The sequence below is a fragment of the Salvelinus fontinalis genome, chromosome 4 (assembly GCF_029448725.1).
Source record: "Salvelinus fontinalis isolate EN_2023a chromosome 4, ASM2944872v1, whole genome shotgun sequence".
In the NCBI taxonomy this organism is placed as follows: Eukaryota; Metazoa; Chordata; class Actinopteri; order Salmoniformes; family Salmonidae; genus Salvelinus; species Salvelinus fontinalis.
In genome coordinates this window covers 65,245,213-65,267,216 of record NC_074668.1, presented here as the reverse complement: position 1 = coordinate 65,267,216, position 22,004 = coordinate 65,245,213, and the positions used below count along the sequence as shown (strand labels likewise).

At 44.1% G+C, this 22,004-nt stretch overlaps 1 protein-coding gene across 1 annotated transcript; it reads left to right on the top strand.

Annotated features, from left to right (window-relative positions):
• The first annotated feature begins 474 nt into the window (after positions 1 to 474).
• Positions 475 to 15,010, top strand: LOC129852907 (tubulin beta-3 chain-like). Its single transcript, XM_055918511.1, has 6 exons — positions 475 to 1,505; positions 8,375 to 8,486; positions 9,543 to 9,611; positions 12,764 to 12,872; positions 13,111 to 13,221; positions 13,516 to 15,010. The coding sequence occupies exons 1-6, from the start codon at positions 490 to 492 to the stop codon at positions 14,586 to 14,588; spliced, it is 2,490 nt and encodes an 829-aa protein (XP_055774486.1). The 5' UTR covers positions 475 to 489; the 3' UTR covers positions 14,589 to 15,010.
• Positions 15,011 to 22,004: the final 6,994 nt, after the last annotated feature.

Below are 22,004 nucleotides of genomic sequence, written 5' to 3'. Positions count from 1 at the left end.
TTGCTTGGAGCCTATTTGGACGTCCAAATGGTACAGGATTTTCTCGCATGCGATCCAGCACCAAGGAGCTGTATTCAGACTAGGATTCTCATCACTTGGAAGTACCATATATGGGCTATGTGCAAAATACAGTTTGACAAACCTTTGAATCTAAACCGTTACTTGGGAAAGAGACGATTTCACATGGATGATTCTCCACTGTGAGCATCTGGGCTCTTCGCTCTGTGTTAAAGTTCGTTCTGGAGACCTTCGTTTGTGGGAAAATATCACTCCAATTTCAGGGTTGCGACATAAACGTGAGCTAAACTACTTTCACCTCACACATTCTGTGCTCTTTTTTCTCCTGCGGTCACAGCCCAGTTGAATAGGATATGATGTCTATAAAATAACTTGTTTATTCTGTTACACTATAGAGACCACAAATAAAATATTTTAAGGCTTTTTCTTTCCACCTCATCCAATAGCCTACTACAACAGAGAGCAGCAGACATGACGTACAACACGTCTCAACATAACTTCATCATGCACCACCACATGGAGATGAGCACCCTCACCATGTACAACGAGAACAGCACCACCAACAACACCAGCGCCAGGGAGCAGAACTCTACGACCTGCTCGCTCCGCATTCCACAGGAGCTGTTCCTGACGCTGGGCCTCATTAGTCTGGTGGAGAACATTTTAGTGGTGCTGGCCATCATCAAGAACCGCAATCTGCACTCGCCCATGTACTACTTCATATGCTGCCTGGCCGTCTCCGACATGCTGGTCAGCGTCGCCAACGTGGTGGAGACCATAGTCATGTTGCTCACCGAACACGGGCTGCTAGTTGTCACACCTGAAATGCTGCGGCACCTGGACAACGTCATCGACATCATGAACTGCAGCTCGGTGGTGTCGTCGCTGTCCTTCCTGTGCACCATCGCCGCGGATCGATATATCACCATCTTTTACGCGCTGCGTTACCACAGCATCATGACCACGCAGCGCGCCGTGACCATCATCGCGATGGTGTGGCTGACCAGTATCACTGCCAGCATACTTTTCATCGTCTACCACTCGCACACCGCCGTCATTGTATGCCTTGTCACCTTCTTCTGCATCACTCTTGTCTTCACCGCTGTGCTCTACATGCACATGTTCATCCTGGCGCACGTGCACTCGCGGCGCATCATGGCCATCTACAAGTCTCGCCGCCAGGGCACGAGCATGAAGGGCGCCATCACGCTCACTATCCTGCTAGGGGTTTTCATCCTCTGCTGGGGACCCTTCTTCCTCCACCTTATTCTCATCCTCACCTGCCCCACGACCCCCTTCTGCACCTGCTTCTTCAGCTACTTCAACCTCTTCCTCATCCTCATCATCTGTAACTCGCTCATCGACCCGCTCATCTACGCCTATAGGAGCCAGGAGCTGCGCAAGACACTCAAGGAGCTGCTCTTCTGCTCCTGCCTCACCTTTCGATGCGATTCCATACTTGAGTGTCTATTTCCATGGAAGTTCACGTGACTGCAGGATTTGTTCAGGAATAAAAGATTATTTGATATTTGCGGCACTATTAAGCGAATGCCTGCCGTTGCTGTTGAATTAACTGAAATACATAGTTAATAAACTATGAGACTTCAGGTTGGATTGCGCACAACGGCACAGCCACGTTTGGGACCTTTTACCAACCCCTGGCCTCTTCCATGTTGCAGGCCAAGCCATACATATATGCCATACTTGCGTGTCGAATAAATACTTGAGTCATAATCTGAAGCATTTATATCTAATTATACACAGCAAATGTGTGATCAGAATTGTAATACCCACAGTGTTAAATGTATCACTTTCTTAGAAATCATATGTAACCATTTCAAATAGCCTAGTGTTAAACTAACACTTTTAAATGTGTTGATAAATCAACACCCCGAAAGTGTTTGGTCTCTAGCAAATTCCGACTTAAATTAACACGTTATACGGGCTGATGCTGTTACACTTTCTCAGTGTTAACGAATTAACACCTCTGGTGTTACAGTAACTCATTTTGGAGTGTTATTTTAACACTTTAGGGTGTAAAGACTGCACATTTATTTCCCAGTGTTACTATTTTTCTGTGTATTTGTTATTGACAGAGACATGATTGTTCCATTCGAGGGCTTTTAGTTTTCTAGCCTTCACCAAGTGAGTGACTAAGTGAATATTTGATCATAAAAATGTTATTATTTATGTTAATGCATATACATTACTTTTTTTTAAATTATGTTGAACATTGATTTGAAGTTTGTGCCCAGTACGGGGCACATTAGCAAGTCACATTATGCTGTTTTTCAAAGTGTTGTATAATTCCTATTGGAATCTAGTCAGTTTGGATATCCAACACCCACAACTGCAGTTAGATAGACTGCCAAGGTAGGGAAGATTGATAAATGAGACTTTCTTAACCATCTTGAGATGGAACAACCATCTCAATAGCGGGTGAAATAAGGCCAACTACTTACAGATTGGATTAGTTTAGATTTTTTATTTATTTATCTTTGTTTAGTATAAGATCAATGAATCAATCAAGGTGCATGCAGAAACATAGGCCTAGATATTAAAACAAACTATTCTAAAAAGCAACCGGCAACAAAGCATGCTGGGAAATATAATGAGGCCCCTCCCATGTCTTCAATCTTAGAGAGTTAACGGAAATTAACTCAACACAGCCGAGTAACAACAACACCACACAGTGTTGATTCCACTGTGATTCAAGTAACTTCATTTATTCACGGCAGGTGTTTTTTAATTTCAATCCCACTGGTGTTATCCCCACCAGAATCAACACTCAGATATAACACTCACAACACTTTTTACCTCAACACTGAGATTTTAACACCCTCAAATTTGCTGTGCAGTTATCATCTCCATACAACAGCAACTGACAGAACTTTTTCAAAGATGCCAATGTCTGTAAAAGCTGCGGGTCCAGTTTTCTCAGCCACCAAGAAACTTGTAAACTTTACAGTAATGCACTACAGTAATGTACTGTTAAACCAAAGTTGCTTTGGAATTTACGGGAACATACTGTACATTTTGTTAAAGTAATTTAGAGGTAACTGGCTGCCAGTAAGTTAACATAAAAACAACATGATTATTTTACAGTGTACTATGTAGGACAAATAGTAATTTGTGCTTTAATCATATAGCCAACACTGGAAATATACTTTAAATAAGATATAGCAAGTGTTCTATTTAAAATAGGAAAGAATTTCCCGGAATGTTGTTGGGAAGAGGATGTTGTTTGAAAGAGGCTATTGTTGAAGAAAATTCCATGGACCTACTGATATACACTAGCCCTGATGCTTTGTATGGAGTCAAATAAAGATGCACAAAAATGAGTCATGAAGTTGTTTTGTACAAGAAAACAATTCTGTCACGTTTTGATTAAATAAAATGAGTGCATTGTGAAGTCCAATAATAGCCTAATTGGTCTATATAGAGTTGCATTTTTATTTATTCACTCATTATTTGTTTACATCCCATTTCCAAGTATGTACAAAGAAGTTTCATGGTATGATTTAGGCCTAACTTAGTCCACTTAGGCCTTTGACGAAAATGGCCTATAAATTGCAATAAAACTTTGTGATTTCATGTAAAAAGTTTTATTGCAATCTTAAAACAGATCAGACAATTTCAGATTATCCTCACCATTTTAATGCAAATAATAATGTATGCATAGACAGAAACAAAATGTTTATTGTAATGTAGGCTAGGCATGTTTTTTAATTGTGTTATGGATGTACTGAATACTTTGAATGTTTCAACATATTTATAACATTTTCAAAAGCCTCGAGGGTATCAATATTAATCTCTTTAAACAATCCATGCTATTTTATGGCTGTGTGTCAAAACCAAGGCTCAAACTTATCTCGTTGTAAATGTGTACATTTGATTACTTTTTACTGTATTTCAACATATGGTCTTGCTATGGTCAAGTTGTACTTATATGTACTGAACAAAAACATAAACACAACATGCAACAATTTCTAAGATTTTACTGAGTTACAGTTTATATAAGGAAATCAGTAATTTGAAGTAAATTCATTAGGCCCTAATCTATGAATTTCACATGACTTGGCAGGGGTGCAGCCATAGGTGGGCTTTGGAGAGCATAGGCCCACCCACTTACCAGCCAGGCCCACCCACTGGGGAGCCAGGCCCAGCCAATCAGGGGTGCAGCCATAGTTGAGCCTTGGAGAGCATAGGCCCAACCACTTCTCAACCAGGCCCACCCACCACCCAGGCCAGATGTGGAGGGGCTGGCGTGGTTACACGGCGTCTGCAGTTGTGAGGCCGGTTGGACATACTGCCAAATTCTCTAAAGCAACGTTAGCGGCAGCTTATGGTAGAGAAATTGACATTCAATTCTCTGGCAGCAGCTCTGGTGGACATTCCTGTAGTGAGCATGCCAATTGCATGCTCCCTCAACTTGAGACATCTGTGGCATTGTTGTGTGACAAAACTGCACATTTTAAAGTGGTCTTTTATTGTCCCCAGCACAAGGTGCACCTGTGTAATGATCCTGCTGTTTAATCAGCTTCTTGATATGCCACACCTGTCAGGTGGATAGATTATATTGGCAAAGGAGAAATGCTCACTTACAGGGATGTAAACAAATTTGTGCACAACATTTGAGAGAAATAAGCTATTTGTGTGTATGGAACATTTCTGGGATTTTTTATTTCAGCTCATGATGGTGTATTATTTAATAACAGCATCAGTAATGAGGACAGTGATAGTACGCATGATAACAATATAATTATAACATTATTGTTGTCATGATATCATTTGTTGCTATAATATTGTTGTAATATTGATCATTAATAATTACTATTATTATTGCAATACTAATAATAACATAATTAATAAAAATATATGTATTGCTCTTGTTATTGTATGTACAGTGTACATATTGCATGTCATACATTTCTTAATCATGTAATGTTTGTTGATGTCAATCCTCATTTCTTTTAGTCAGCATGTGATCCTGTGGATAAAAAAAAAAAATCATAAAAAACTATTTTGGTCCAGAAGTGTAATTTCAACCTTTCTCAAGCCTCAAGTGGTTATGTGAGAATTAATTTAGTTCCCTCTGAAATACTGTATCTGTCTCTCTTGTCCATATAAAGGCCCACAAGCTCTCTGTCCTCAGTGTAACCTGGGCTGACCGTCTGTCTAACTGCCTCCTCTCTCAGACAAGAGGAGAGGTCTCTATCTAGGCCTACAGTCCACTGCTCTTTTAAGTCCTCCAAAGAAAGCTTCAATCACTTTTAATATATTATTAAATCATTTTGAAATATAATAATTACTTCCTTTTTCTATTTCAGGTATCAATATATTTGGATACACTATTTTTAATATAAGAATACAATTATATACAGCTGTATTAGCCTGGCTGATACAAGACCAGGAAGAGAGGAGGACAGTTTGTTTTGAGCCAGGCTATACAGCTGTATACTTGCTATCATGGGATTGACAAATCATTTTTTCAAGGGATTTTAAATATGGAGAGGTATTTATTTTTAGTTAAGCTGCCCACTGAGACACAAGGTCCATTCAACTAGCTGACCCCGGGGTGCTTTTTAATGGAAGAGGACATTTTTAAACTGATGGGGGAAATTAAAAGCTGCTTATGGGTGTCTTAATTAAGTTGGATAATTTTCTGATCCCCGTTTTAAAATCAAAGCCTTTGAACCATAACCTTCACAAATCACCTAGTTCCTTTCCTTCAGGGTGAAATGAAAAGCGTGTTTGTCTGTGAGCTTTCTAGATTTCCTTTGCACTATTGTTTGTTGAATGACTTCAATTGGCAACCAAATCAACCAAAGCCATATGCTGTATGCAAAGATGTGACAGGAGCCTTCTATCAAATAAACAGAAAAGTGGTTGAGCAGCATCTGAGATTGAGAGTGTGGTGATGATACAGTAACCTTTGGAACTTGATGGACCCTCTCCACGTGGTAGCCGGTCGTTGTGGGCCCTGGGGTAGGCTGTGTATTTTGGGAGGACCGAGCGCCTGGAATGCACTGTAATAACAGGGCTTTCATATCAACAAATATTTTGGGGGGAGCCCTTTATTAGGCATCAAATAGGAATTCTTGTCACTTCACTGAAGCAATAGGGGGGGAGGGGGCTGACACTCAACTGGTGTCTTCTCCATTAGCTCTGCTACACAAAGCTGCTCTGTTCACATCTTCCACTGCTTTGGCTTGAAGAATCAACATGCTTGCCCTCATTGTTGCAACCCAAGGAGGAAGCTTAAACCCCTTCCTGACAAATGAGTCCTATAAATGAAGAATATTTCATCTACAAACTCAAATTCATCATAGTGCTTTAAAATAGTTTCGGTTTTAGTGTAGTACATGATGAAGTCAATGTGGACATAGTGTAACCTCAGTCATGGCCCTTTTGACCTTGGGTGCGCTCCAAGTACAGGGATTCTATGCAGGTCTTTGCAGATAAATCAGTACAATGACAGTAGAAGTGCAAAATCTCAGGAACCATGTAAAAATTATGTAAGGGTCTACGTAGAAAACTGCTCAGAAAATGTGTATCTGGAACACACCCCTTATGTACGCGTGTCTCTGCATGCACCCTGCCATGCCTCTGAGGTCACCACATCCAATCAGAGAACATCGATAGAGGCAATTAGGCATGTAGGGGTTATGGATGGATGACTGAGATTGGGATGAGATGGGTGCAGTAATCATTTAGTGGCTGGCATCTAAATGAGAGCTTGAAATCCTGACAAGGACCTGATTGTACAGGCTCCATACTGTGCGTGTTTTCCCCAAGAAAGTCTGGTCTGAGCCCAATGTCTCCTAGTCACACTAGAATCAAATTAGGTAACCAACATTTTTACTTGCCTGTTGATGCCTTCTGCCTAACCCTGTATAGGTTATATTTTCAACAATGGTCTATACAATCAACTGAACGTAAGTATGAAACTGTAAACTGTATGATACGACCCCAATCAAAAAAAATAGCACAAGTATTTGTTTGAGTTCTGTGCATGGAAGCTTCCATGAAAATCTTAACTACAGTATCCTCTTCAGCAATATGTTAATTGGAAAATGAGACATTACTGGGAAATGCTGAAATTAGCTAGTATGCTGATTTTTAAAGAGAGGTTAGATAAAGGACAGTTTGAAACTCTTAGGGAGACAAAATGTTAGGTATGGGGTCATACCAAGTGCCCAGTTTAATTGTGTTTGTGGGGGTTTGAAAACTCCACATTCAGTCCCTTTCTGAGATGAGAGGTTATACAGAGGTTATTTCAGACGTATTGGTTTACAATTTATTTCCTACAAGAAATTCAAAATACATCTCAACAGTGGTTTTGTCATGAATAAGAGGTCCTCAAAATCGACCAAAAATGAAGTGAGTCGTAAACTCACTTAAAACCTTTCAAATATGGATACTGTCTCATCAACAGTGCTTCATAATGTGAACTGCCATTTTACAACTGTTGACCAGATAACCCTGTCATCAAGTCAACTGGTGCTGTGTGACTCATCATGGCAATCCTCCTCACTAACGTTACTGGCATAATGCAGAGTCAGAGAAGGATAGATAAGTTATGAGATGCATGATTTAATCATTTTGACAGAAGTGTTATATGACAGTAACATCAATTTGATCAGCTTCACCACGCTCTGTGCCCCCGTGCCACTATTGGGGCCCTTTATATCAAACATGTTAGAGAGGCTCTGGCAATTTCTGACCACTAGATGGCCATATTGGCTTTGAGATGTGGGAGGGGCAGACAAGCAACTCTTGACCAGTGCAAAGCAAAGCATTTAGCCTCAGTTTTTCTCACTACCCCCAGAATTGGCAGTGCATGGGCCAGTGTTCTGCAGACATGGTCTTGGAGACCCACAGATGTGGATACTTTTGGGATTAAAGAACAGTGACATAGTCCATGATTCAACTCTCAGCTCTCAAACCCAGTCGGATTCCATACATAATCCCTCTGATCTAGCTTTCCACTCCCTTGTCTATGGCAGTGTGGTCCGTAATGTAATCATTGGTGTTAGTGTCATCTTTAGAGGGACACTATGGTTTATTGATGTTCTAACAGGTGAACGCCCCTCTGCTAAAGCACAGTTAGCTCAGCTGTATTATCAGACGAAGAGGAAATCAACAGCTATCCCACACTATGTGGCTGATTAGCGACAGAGGCTCGCTCACATTGTGTGGATCTAGTTGCTAAGCAGCAGTGGATGGCAGACAGTGAGGGGGCAGGGAAGAGGGGCGGGGGCTGTGGTGGCTGCCTCATTCTGGTCTCTGTGCTCTGAGCAGAGTTTCCGCAGCTGTTGGTTTCACGGGTGTTGGCTTGTCATCCTCTCCACAGGCTCTGTGTGAAGACAAAGCAGGCCCAGACGTCCAAAGAGACTAATAGCTCATCACAATCGTGTTTCTGGAAATCAGAATACACGGCTACTGGAACAGAGGCAACTTACAGTGTGAGATGTACTGTATGCATGTACTGTAGATGTCTCATACACACACGCACACAAACATGACCTGCTTCATAGGCAGGCCATCTGTCCATGAGGAGCGCCACTGGAGTCTTCCTCAGAACACTTAACCACAACTGCTACCTGACTCAGCAATCAATACATATCTCAGCGGGCAGAGACTGCAGAGAGTTGAGGCATAGATAAACATCCTTGGACCAGACTATTCACTGTATAATGATTGCAGTGTTCATGTTAATAAGGGCCACAGCAAGGTTGTGGTCATCAGTGTTCACTGTGCTCCACTCTTCTTCCTCCTTGAATCTGCCGATACTGAATCTTAATGTTTCTGACATTACAGTTATGGGACTGACTTTGGGAAAAATATATTTTGCTGTAAGAAATTGTTCATCTCTGTCATTAAGGATATGTAGGTGTGAGTGATCTCCTAGTCTATAGAAATAATGCACCATGCCACAAGACTATGTGCACACAGAGCAAGAATCAGTAACACTGTTCTGTGTTCAAGATCATTTTCTCCTCTCTCTCACCTCCCTGACATCTAACTAAACTGTGTTGTTGCTTCCACCATGACTCTGGGATTTTTCAAATGTTGGTGGGCGTGTTCGTAGTGGTGGTGGTGGTGGTGGTGGTGGTGTGTGTGTGTGTGTGTGTATGTGTTTCTGACCAGCATCCCTTTGACAGCCACGACTAGCCAAAATCTATCACTGACCCTTACCTTAACATTCACCAAATGTTAACCAATTCGAAAATTAAATATCGGTTTGCAAGTCTGCAAGTCAGCCGCGTCCCGTTAGTTTTTCCCTGACTCACACACTGGGATGCTCTGCCGCAAGTGTCTGCCATTGGTCAGCGACCGTCTCTCTCCAGGACATAGATGACGTCAGCAATTGGTGGAACATACTACCCGTTTCGCCACTCAGCAGACCTGCGCAAGATAAAACCTCCACTCAGCACATACCAATCCCTTTGCTTCCGTGTGCGACTGGGACCAGCGCCCTCTCCGACTCGCGCACATCCACAAGAAGAAGAACATAACACACAGAGGACAGGATGAGGGAAATAGTTCATCTTCAAGCCGGCCAGTGTGGCAACCAGATCGGAGCCAAGGTATAAACAAAAAAATCTTCCCAACAGCTGACTAGTTTAACCGTTATAATATTTTTACGCAAGTGCCGTTTTAAAGCATTGTGATATAATCTTTTTTTTTCATGTAATGCAGTCGTATATATTTAGTTAGACCGAAGTTGTGGGGCAGCGGGTTCACTCAGTAACGTTAGGTTAGTTGAATAGTTTGGGATCCCCGCCTGTGTCGCAGATTGTGAGATGCGTAGTTCGGGTAGATGGAACTAAACTCAGAGACGGGAAAGGAAGTGAGGCCATTTCACTCGCTCTTTTTTTCTGATTCATACACAGTCAATAGAGTAAACAGACCTGACCCAGATGCTGTAGCATTGGTGCCTATGGGAGAGTCCACACCTTAACCAGACCGGAACTGTGACCATTTGTTTTAATGGTTAACGGACAGAGATCCACCATCTTTTGTAAACCGCGAGTGTTGACGCACAGAAAGGCGTGGTGAGACACTGTTGAAAACCACCACGCCCTCGGGTGGACTGCAGGGGGGCCAGACAAAGGCTCGGACTGTTGGGGCTGGTCCCGCTGCGCAAACACTCCACTGAGGGCCCGGGCACAGTTTACAGGCCGCTGTAACAATGACAAGTATAGCTCTCTTTCTCTAAGCAGCATGCCAGCCTCCAGTAGATGTGGTAGTTGATGTCATATACGTCTATCTATATAGGCTATGTTTGACTTCGCAGCAAACTGAATGGATCAGTTAATCAAAGTTTTGTTAACGGAGGATCAAATGATGATAACTGGTCCTAAATTACCACTGCATATAGCCTACAATCGCACTGACTAGTGGTTTGGGTTGCTGTCAGGTTTGATAGTCTATTAGACAGTGAGTCTTCAGGAAGGGTATAGCCTAAATGCTGAAAGCGTTTCTGTCTTAAGCTGTAATCCATTTTTTTATGGTCCGTGACTGTGAGGCAGTTTTTTAGCCTACAGTTGACAGCTTCTTATTTTGTTGTTGCTCTGTTTTGGATGACATCACCTGCACTTGCGGCCAGCCAATCAGGTGATGTTGTATGTGACCATCTAAAACTAAACCGGTCTACAGGTCTTCCCCTCTTTTGTTGTGTTTTGACCATCTGGAGATAGCCTACATTAGTTCACTATGATCTGAGTCTACTGGAGCTGGAGACGATTTATCATGGATTTGTTCAACATGGTGGATCATAAATGGCAATCATTTCAGAGTGAAAGACATAGGGGGGCTAATGATACTGTCTCATTTATTATTCATAACATTTAAGGCAGCCTTTCCTGAGCCTCAGGTGCCTCCGTAGTGATTTTGGACAGCTACGTAACCTCCTCATCATAATCAGCCTCATCACCATAATCATCATTACCCAGAACCAAATCTACAACTACAGTATCAGCTGAAACATACTTGTTTGACCACAGCTGAACAAGTGAGCGTGTCACGTGTCCACTTTCCTTCACTCCCCTCTGGAGTATTTCACTAGTGACTCAGCTCTTTTGCTGATTCTGACCACCGTTTCTCAAATGGGGCAGTTGTTGGGAAAATGACTTGTTCATAATGATCAGGTTACTCCCAACAAAGAGAAACCCAGAGAGATGGGGAGGGGGAGAGAATGTGTTGGGAGTGGGACCTTTTGTCATCTGATATACTGCAATGGTGACCTCATTCTGATGCTCAACTATGATATGGCAGTCTGTCTACTAGCACCACACATCTGCCATTGCTAATGCAGTACATGATGAAGTCAGATAACAACGGAAGAATCTACACTTTTGCCAGTGTAGCGATAGTAACTGAGAAGGAGAACGCAAAAATTCCCTACAGACTATTTAGTCATCTAACTCTCTATTTCTCTATCGCTGTGTAGTGGGTTCCCTTTCATCTCTCTGTCTCTCCTTTTCTTATTTATTTTCTGTTACTTTGTTTGTCCCCTAGAAGAGATATTGCCAGATTTAAGTTACAGCGCCATAATTAAGGAACAAGAGGAACTCTTAATTACTGATTTAGATGGCAGGGGACATCTGTTTGGGACAGGATAGATAATTAGAGAACTAAGGAGTATCTTCTGCAGAGGAGAGGGAGGGAGTACTTCACCTGGGGAGAGGAAGAGGGACACCATTGTTGGAACTCAGACCTAAAATAGTCTTCATACTGGGTGTGGTGCCCTTGGTCACAGCAGTCTAGACAGCCGGATAGAGGAAAGGTCATTTTTGTCAACACACTGACACCATATGGGATTAATGTCACTCCATCTGGCTGGCTGTTGAGTGACACAGATATGGGATTAACACACTGATACCAAAATGGGATTGAAATGGGTCTTTTGAGTGACCATTGTTATTCTGCACAGTATCTTTTTGGTGTTTGTCTGCTTTTAGTGAATGCCCAGATGGTGTTTTTTGCTTAAAGGAGAACAGCACTTTGCGGATAAGGACCTTCTATTGCATCGTAATGAGAAACTGAGATTAGCACAGTAAAACGGACAATATCTAATCTATGATTTGATATGGCCATTTGGCATCCTCCTTCCAAGTACGTGTCCTGTGTTTGCCCTTGATAGTGATGACTGTGTGGGCCTGCGGGGGTCTGTCTGTGTTCTATTTTAGACTTTCATAGGTCTCTGTCTGTGTCCCTCTGTCTGTCTCTCTGTCTGATACAGACACACACACAGTGGGCTATATACTCAGTGACAGTATACGTATTTTAACTACATTAGGCAGTGTCCTCTTTTGTCTTTTTACCTAGCAACACACTTTCTGTATGTGTGTAGGCATATATATGTATGTATGTGTGAGTGTTGAAGCAGAGAGAGCCTCTCCAGATGGAGTTTGTCCCCTCTGAGAGGGCCTCTACCTCAGAATGAGTCTTGCAGCCCAAGGCCGTGGGGAACTGTGGAGACAGCTGGACTAACTGTTGGCTTAAATGGGGTCATGGAGCAGAACCCAGGACGGATGGCAGACAAAGCCTAGATGCCCACTATCCCAACTTACATTGGCCCACAGTTTTTACTAGAGCCCCCCACTAATTTCACCTCCAAGTACCCCATTGATAGTTCAATATGGTCCCGACTATAAGTCTGCTGAGAAGTTTACATCTACTTTGCTTGTATAGAACTATGTGTTACTTGTAATGTTTGTGTCTTTGTGTTGTGCAGTTCTGGGAGGTGATCAGTGATGAACATGGCATCAGCCCTACAGGGAACTATGAGGGCGACTCCCCACTGCAGCTGGAGAGGATCAGTGTCTACTACAATGAGGCCTCATGTGAGTCTGATAGTGGAACTAAATGCACATCTACACAAGCCCAAAAACAACACAACACCAAAAGCCCTGTTGCTCAATACTTGTAATGACCTGTTTCAGTTGAACACTCTCACTCTTTGGGGTTTATCTAGACTTGAGAATATCCACTTTAATCCTATTGTACTAAACTTGACTGTGATATACAGTAGTATTTATTAGGGCGTTGCAGGTAACAACAACATCTGCTGTCTCTCCCCAGCCTCTAAGTACGTCCCCAGGGCCATCCTAGTAGACCTGGAGCCAGGAACTATGGACAGTGTTCGCTCTGGGACCTACGGACAACTCTTCAGACCAGACAACTTCATCTTCGGTCAGTATCTCTCTATCCAATGTGGGTTAAATATGGCCACAGTGCTCAATGATAGCATTAGAAGAGTGGCTGTTACTGCCTAACCACAATCTGCCATTTACAGTCTCTTCTGTAATAATCACTAACAACATAAATAGTTTGATGTAATATTTCCATTAAAGACATTTGCTTTTATTTACTTACAGTAAATGCTCCCAAATGTCATGAAAACATTATGTAAATGTATAGCTCCTGTACAAATGCAGCGTTGATAACTGCTGAAGCTCTATCTTGAAGTGTGTTGTTGCCCTATAGGTCAGAGTGGAGCTGGTAACAACTGGGCTAAGGGTCACTACACAGAGGGGGCAGAGCTGGTGGACTCAGTCCTGGACGTAGTCAGGAAGGAATGTGAGAACTGTGACTGTCTCCAGGGCTTCCAGCTCACCCACTCCCTGGGAGGGGGAACAGGCTCTGGCATGGGGACCCTGCTCATCAGCAAGATCCGGGAAGAGTACCCTGACCGCATCATGAACACCTTCAGCGTGGTGCCCTCCCCTAAAGTATCAGACACAGTGGTGGAGCCCTACAATGCCACCCTGTCCATCCATCAGCTGCTGGAGAACACAGACGAAACCTATTGCATTGACAACGAGGCGCTTTACGACATCTGCTTCCGCACGCTCAAGCTCCCCACGCCCACCTACGGAGACCTCAACCACCTGGTGTCGGCCACCATGAGCGGTGTTACTACCTCCTTCCGCTTCCCCGGCCAGCTCAATGCTGACCTCCGCAAACTGGCTGTCAACATGGTGCCCTTCCCCCGTCTGCACTTCTTCATGCCTGGCTTCGCCCCCCTCACGGCGCGTGGCAGCGCGTGCTACAATGCACTGTCTGTGCCTGAGCTCACCCAGCAGTTGTTTGACGCCAAGAACATGATGGCCGCTTGCGACCCGCGTCACGGACGCTACCTGACCGTGGCCATGGTGTTCCGTGGTCAGATGTCCATGAAGGAGGTGGACGAACAGATGTTGGCCATCCAGAGTAAGAACAGCAGCTACTTTGTTGAATGGATCCCCAACAACGTCAAAGTGGCCGTCTGTAACATCCCGCCCCGCGGTCTCAAGATGTCCGCCACCTTCATCGGGAACAACACAGCCATCCAGGAGCTGTTCAAGCGCATCTCCGAGCAGTTCACTGCCATGTTTCGCCGCAAGGCTTTCCTGCACTGGTACACCGGAGAGGGCATGGACGAGATGGAGTTCACCGAGGCAGAGAGCAACATGAACGACCTGGTGTCAGAGTACCAGCAGTACCAGGACGCCACCGCCGAGGAGGAGGGAGAGATGTATGAAGACGATGAGGAAGAGTCAGAGAGCCAGGCCCGGTGAACACCTTGGAAGAAGAGCCAAGCTTGTGTAAACAGAGCCGACAGAGCTTTGTCTGTGTAGCAGGGTTATTATCTGCCTCATGTACACTGTACTGTATAACCCTCCCCCCCTATACCCCCCCCCCCCCCCCCCCCCCTCTGCTCTCACTGTCTTTGCTAACTGTTAGCCCCACTTCCCTTAGTCCTCTGACCAACTCATGGTCTCCCGTTGATTTATCCTGTTGATAAAAACCTCCCAGACAGACCACTAAGTTGAATGGGTGAAATGAAGTGTCTCATAAACTGATGACGAATAGCCCTTAATTTCTTATAATAAACATCTTCAAGCCTACTTTGTAATTAGCTTTAATAAACATCTTCAAGCCTACTTTGTAATTAGCTTTTTCTGACTTGTTGGGGATATTAAACATGAATAATATTATACACCATCTTGTTTTGCTACACTGTGTTCAGGGTTTCTTCATTTTTTTTGTGGAAACGGGGACAGTGTATTGCAGTACAATGACTAGGGGTCTTTCTTCTAGAAAAATAGGATAAAGCAGAGCCTTGTTGAACTTGGACTCCGCTGCACGACTGTCCCATGTGGAGGTGACCTAGATGCTGGATAAAAATACTGGATCTCAGTCCCCTGGAGGTTGAGGCACACCTTGGGCAGCATGGGTGGAGTCTTGATAGAACAGGCTGTGAGGAGCTAAGATGGTGGATGATCTACAACAAGTGTCAAACTGATTCTACAGAGGGGTTGCGTGTCTGAGTTTTTGCTCCTCCCTTGGACTTAAGGTCACTGACTAGTAAGGAACTCCCCTCATCTGGTTGTCTAGGTCTTAATTGAAAGGAAAAAACAGCAGACACTAGGGCTAGGCCCTCCATTGAATGAGTTTGACACTGCTGATCTACAAGATAGCCTGCTGAAGGCCTTCCAATTACATACACTGCTCAAAAAAATAAAGGGAACACTTAAACAACACAATGTAACTCCAAGTCAATCACACTTCTGTGAAATCAAACTGTCCACTTAGGAAGCAACACTGATTGACAATAAATTTGACATGCTGTTGTGCAAATGGAATAGACAAAAGGTGGAAATTATAGGCAATTAGCAAGACACCCCCCAAAACAGGAGTGATTCTGCAGGTGGTGACCACAGACCACTTCTCAGTTCCTATGCTTCCTGGCTGATGTTTTGGTCACTTTTGAATGCTGGCGGTGCTCTCACTCTAGTGGTAGCATGAGACGGAGTCTACAACCCACACAAGTGGCTCAGGTAGTGCAGTTCATCCAGGATGGCACATCAATGCGAACTGTGGCAAAAAGGTTTGCTGTGTCTTTCAGCGTAGTGTCCAGAGCATGCAGGCGCTACCAGGAGACAGGCCAGTACATCAGGAGACGTGGAGGAGGCCGTAGGAGGGCAACAACCCAGCAGAAGGACCGGTACCTCCGCCTTAGTGCAAGGAGGTGCACTGCCAGAGCCCTGCAAAATGACCTCCAGCAGGCCACAAATGTGCATGTGTCAGCATATGGTCTCACAAGGGGTCTGAGGATCTCATCTCGGTACCTAATGGCAGTCAGGCTACCTCTGGCGAGCACATGGAGGGCTGTGCGGCCCCACAAAGAAATGCCACCCCACACCATGACTGACCCATCGCCAAACCGGTCATGCTGGAGGATGTTGCAGGCAGCAGAACGTTCTCCACTGCGTCTCCAGACTCTGTCACGTCTGTCACACGTGCTCATGTGCTCAGTGTGAACCTGCTTTCATCTGTGAAGAGCACAGGGCGCCAGTGGCGAATTTGCCAATCTTGGTGTTCTCTGGCAAATGCCAAACGTCCTGCACGAGGTTGGGCTGTAAGCACAACCCCCACCTGTGGACGTTGGGCCCTCATACCACCCTCATGGAGTCTGTTTCTGACCGTTTGAGCAGACACATGCACATTTGTGGCCTGCTGGAGGTCATTTTGCAGGGCGCTGGCAGTGCACCTCCTTGCACAAAGGCGGAGGTAGCGGTCCTGCTGCTGGGTTGTTGCCCTCCTACGGCCTCCTCCACGTCTCCTGATGTACTGGCCTGTCTCCTGGTAGCGCCTGCATGCTCTGGACACTACGCTGACAGCAAACCTTTTTGCCACAGTTTGCATTGATGTGCCATCCTGGATGAACTGCACTACCTGAGCCACTTGTGTGGGTTGTAGACTCCGTCTCATGCTACCACTAGAGTGAGAGCACCGCCAGCATTCAAAAGTGACCAAAACATCAGCCAGGAAGCATAGGAACTGAGAAGTGGTCTGTGGTCACCACCTGCAGAATCACTCCTGTTTTGGGGGGTGTCTTGCTAATTGCCTATAATTTCCACCTTTTGTCTATTCCATTTGCACAACAGCATGTTAAATTTATTGTCAATCAGTGTTGCTTCCTAAGTGGACAGTTTGATTTCACAGAAGTGTGATAGACTTGGAGTTACATTGTGTTGTTTAAGTGTTCCCTTTATTTTTTTGAGCAGTGTACTTATCTGCATGGTCTAAAACATGTAGGCAATCCTGGTCCTGGAGGGTCACATCACTTCATGTTTTGGATTTAACCGACCTGGAAGACCAGGTGTGTTGAGTTGAGGCAATCACTGAACTGATCAATTAGTTTAGATGGTCAGGTGTGGTGCCTTGTTGGAACAAAATCTAGTCCTAAATCTGTTCTAAAAGGAGGCAGGAATTCTAGTGCATATGGTTAGAGCCAATTGATTTGAAGGACAACGAGGAACAGGTAAAATGTGGAGAGTGCCACGAATATGACACGTTCAAAAACAAATCAACAATCCCAAGAAAACACCTGCATTTCTTAAAGAAACAGGAGAAGTGACTATCTCTCTGGTTAGAGAGATGGAGGCTGTTTGTGCTCTCTCTTCTACAATGTATGTGGCCAGTCGGCTGGGTGGATCACATGCTGGCGATGCCTCAGCACTTAGAGCCTGTGGCAAGGGGCCCTGAGCAGAGCAGCTCTTTATACAGTATCACAGATCACACAGTATAAATACTGGTAAAAGAAACTGTAGTATATACCTTTGTAATTGATGTAGTGTTTTTGCATATTGTAGTATACTTTAGTATTTACTGTAGTGTTTTTGCAGACTGTATTATACTGTAGTATTTACTATAGTGTATTTGTTTTATAATTGGCATAGAAGTGGAGGCTTTCTCCTTCAGGAAACCTTTTGGAGAATACTAATATAGCACATTTTCCATAACCTGTAAATAGGATTGGGAGTCTGAATGGACAGCTCAGAGCTTCTGCTCTCTTCTATAACCTGTAGGGAAACAATATATGGTTTATACTTGGCATGTAGGTTTCTCACTTATGGCTGGCACAAATTGCGATATGGAGGAGAGGAATGAGCAGGGTGTATGCAAATTAAATACTGTAGTATTTACTGTAGTGAAAAATGGTAGTGTTTTTGTGGACATTACTGTAGTATTTACTACAGGTTTTTTTCTGATAATACTGTAGTATTTACTATAGTATTCTACAGTATACTACAACATTCTATAGTAAGTACTACACATGATCAAGGGACACGGGTGTAGTATATTATACAGTTTACTATAGAATTCTATGTAGTATTCTATAGTAAACTGTAGTATTTTCTCATGTGGGAAGCATAGAGATGAGGAAGGCCTGTGGACTGTGGGGAGAGGCCTAGTGAGTCAGTGTCTCACTTGCAGCCAAGCTGTAGAGGAAAGAGACATATACAGCACACAGCAGACCAGCTAGGCTGATGCACTGGATCACGACACACAGAATGTATGGAAGGGCCAATCAAATCAAAGTTTATTTGTCACGTGCGCCGAATAGAACAGGTTTAGACCTTACAGTGAAATGCTTACTTACAAGCCCTTAAACAGCAGTGCAGTTAAGTAAAAATAGGTATTAGGTAAATGATAAATAAAAAATAACTGTAAAAAATAACAGTAGCGAGACTATATACAGTTGAAGTCGGAAGTTTACATACACTTAGGTTGGAGTCATTATAACTTGTTTTTCAACCACTCCACAAATTTCTTGTTATCAAACTATAGTTTTGGCAAGTCGGTTAGGACATCTACGTTGTGCATGACACAAGTCATTTTCCAACAATTGTTTACAGATTATTTCAATTATAATTCACTGTATCACAATTCCAGTGGGTCAGAAGTTTACATATACTAAGTTGACTGCCTTTAAACAGCTTGGAAAATTCCAGAAAATAATGTCATGGCTTCAGAAGCTTCTGATAGGCTAATTGACATAATTTGAGTCAATGTACCTGTGGTTGTATTTCGAGGCCTACCTTCAAACTCAGTGCCTCTTTGCTTGACATCATGGGAAAATCGAAAGAAATCAGCCAAGACCCAAGGTTCATCCTTGGGAGCAATTTCCAAACGCCTGAAGGTACCACGTTCATTTGTACAAACAATAGTACGCAAGTATAAACACCATGGGACCACACAGCCGTCATAGTGCTCAGGAAGGAGACGCGTTCTGTCTCCTAGAGATGGACGTACTTTGGTGCGAAAAGTGCAAAACAATCCCAGAAAAACAGCAAAGGACCTTGTGAAGATGCTGGAGGAAACAGATACAAAAGTATCTATATCCACAGTAAAACAAGTCCTATATCGACATAACCTGAAAGGCCGCTCAGCAAAGAAGAAGCCACTGCTCCAAAACCGCCATAAAAAAGCCAGACTGTGGTTTGCAACTGCACATGGGTACAAAGATCGTACGTATTGGAGAAATGTCCTCTGGTCTGATGAAAAAAAAATAGAACTGTTTGTCCATAATGACCATCGTTATGTTTGGAGGAAAAAGGGGGAGGCTTGCAAGCAGAAGAACACCATCCCAACCGTGAAGCACGGGGGTGGCAGCATCATGTTGTGGGGGTGCTTTACTGCAGGAGGGACTGGTGCACTTCACAAAATAGATGGCATCATGAGGTAGGAAAATTATGTGGATATATTGAAGCAACATCTCAAGACATCAGTCAGGAAGTTAAAGCTTGGTCGCCAATATGTCTTCCAAATGGACAATGACCCCAGGCATACTTCCAAAGTTGTGACAAAATGGCTTAAGGACAACAAAGTCAAGGTATTGGAGTGGCCATCACAAAGCCCTGACCTCAATCCTATAGAAAAATTGTGGGCAGAACTGAAAAAGCGTGTGCGAGCAAGGAGGCCTACAAACCTAACTCAGTTATACCAGCTCTGTCAGGAGGAATGGGCCAAAATTCACCTAACATATTGTGGGAAGCTTGTGGAAGGCTACACAAAACACTTGACCCAAGTTAAACAATTTAAAGGCAATGCTACCAAATACTAATTGAGTGTATATAAACTTCTGACCCACTGGGAATGTGATGAAAAAAATAAAAGCTGAAATAAATAATTCTCTCTACTATTAGTCTGACATTTCACATTCTTAAAATAAAGTGGTGATCCTAACTGACCTAAGACAGAGAATTTTTACTAGGATTAAATGTCAGGAATTGTGAAAAACTGAGTTTAAATGTATTTGGCTATGGTGTATTTAAACTTCAGACTTCAACTGTACCGGGAGTCAGTGTGCGGGTGCACCAGTTAGTCGGTCTAGAGGTAATATGTTCATGTAGGATTAGTTAAAGTGACTTTGAATAGATGATAAACAGAGAGGGGTTGGTGGGGCACAATGCATAGTCTAGGTAGCCATTTGATTAGCTGTTCAGTCTTATGGCTTGGGGGTAAATGCTGTTGAGAAGCCTTTTGGTCCAAGACCTGGCGCTCCGGTACCGCTTGCCATGCAGTAGCAGAGAGAACAGTCTATGACTGGGTTGGCTGGAGTCTTCGACAATTTTTAGGGCCTTCCTCTAACACCGCCTGGTATAGAGGTCCTGGATGGCAGGCAGCTTGTCCCAGTGTACTGGGCCGTACACACTACCCTCTGTAGTGCCTTGCGGTCGGAGGCTGAGCAGTTGCCGTACCAGGCAATGATGCAACCAGTCAAGATGCTCTCGATGTTGCAGCTGTAGAACCTTTTGAGGACCATTGCCAAATCTTTTTCATTTCCTGAGGGGGAATAGGCTTTGTCGTGCCCTGTCCACGACTGTCTTGGTGTGTTTGGACCATAATAGTTTGTTGGTGATGTGGACACCAAGGAACTTGATGCTTTCAACCTGCTCCACTACAGCCCCGTCGATGAGAATGGGGGTGTGCTTCGTCCTCTTTTTCCTGTAGTCCGCAATCATCTCCTTTGTCTTGATTCCGTTGAGGGATAGGTTGTTATTCTGGCACCACCCGGCCAGGTCTCTGACCTCCTCCTTATCGGCTGTCTCGTCGTTCTCAGTGATCAGGCCTACCACTGTTGTGTCGTCTGAAAACTTAATGATGGTGTTGGGGTCATGCCTGGCCATGCAGTCGTGGGTGAACAGGGAGTACAGGAGGGGACTGAGCACGCACCCCTGAGGGGCTCCAGTGTTGAGGATCAGCGTAGCAGATGTGTTGTTACCTACCCTTACCACCCGGGGGCGGCCCGTCAGGAAGTCCAGGATCCAGTTACAGAGGGAGGTGTTTAGTCCCAGGATCCTTAGTTTAGTGATGAGCTTTGAGGGCACTATGGTGTTGAACGCTGAGCTGTAGTCAATGAATAGCATTCTCACGTTGGTGTTCCTTTTGTCCTGGTGGGAAAGGGCAGTGTGGAGTGCAATAGAGATTGCAACATCTGTGGATCTGTTTGAGCGGTATGCAAATTGGAGTGGGTCTAGGGTTTCTGGGATAATGGTGTTAATGTGAGCCATGACCAGCCTTTCAAAGCATTTCATGGCTATGGACGTGAGTGCTACGGGTCTGTAGTCATTTAGGCAGGTTACCTTAGTGTTCTTGGGCACAGGGACTATGGTGGTCTGCTTGAAACATGTTGGTATTACAGACTCAACCAGGGACATGTTGAAAATGTCAGTGAAGACACCTACCAGTTGGTCAGCACATGCCCGGAGCACCCGTCCTGGTAATCCGTCTGGCCCAGCGGCCTTGTGAATGTTGACCTGTTTAAAGGTCTTACTCATGTTGGCTATGGAGAGTGTGATTACACAGTCGTCCAGAACAGCTGATGCGCTCATGCATGCCTCGGTGTTGCTTGCCTCGAAGCGAGCATAGAAGTGATTTAGCTCGTCTGGTAGGCTCGTGTCACTGGGCAGCTCGCGGCTGTGCTTCCCTTTGTAGTCTGTAATAATTTGCATGCCCTGCCACATCCGACGAGCGTTGGAGCCGGTGTAGTACGATTCAATCTTAGTCCTGTGTTGGCGCTTTGCCTGTTTGATGGTTCGTCTGAGGGCGTAGTGGGATTTCTTATAAGTCTCCGGGTTAGAGTCCCACTCCTTGAAGGCGGCAGTCCACCCTTTAGCTCAGTGCGGATTTTGCCTGTAATC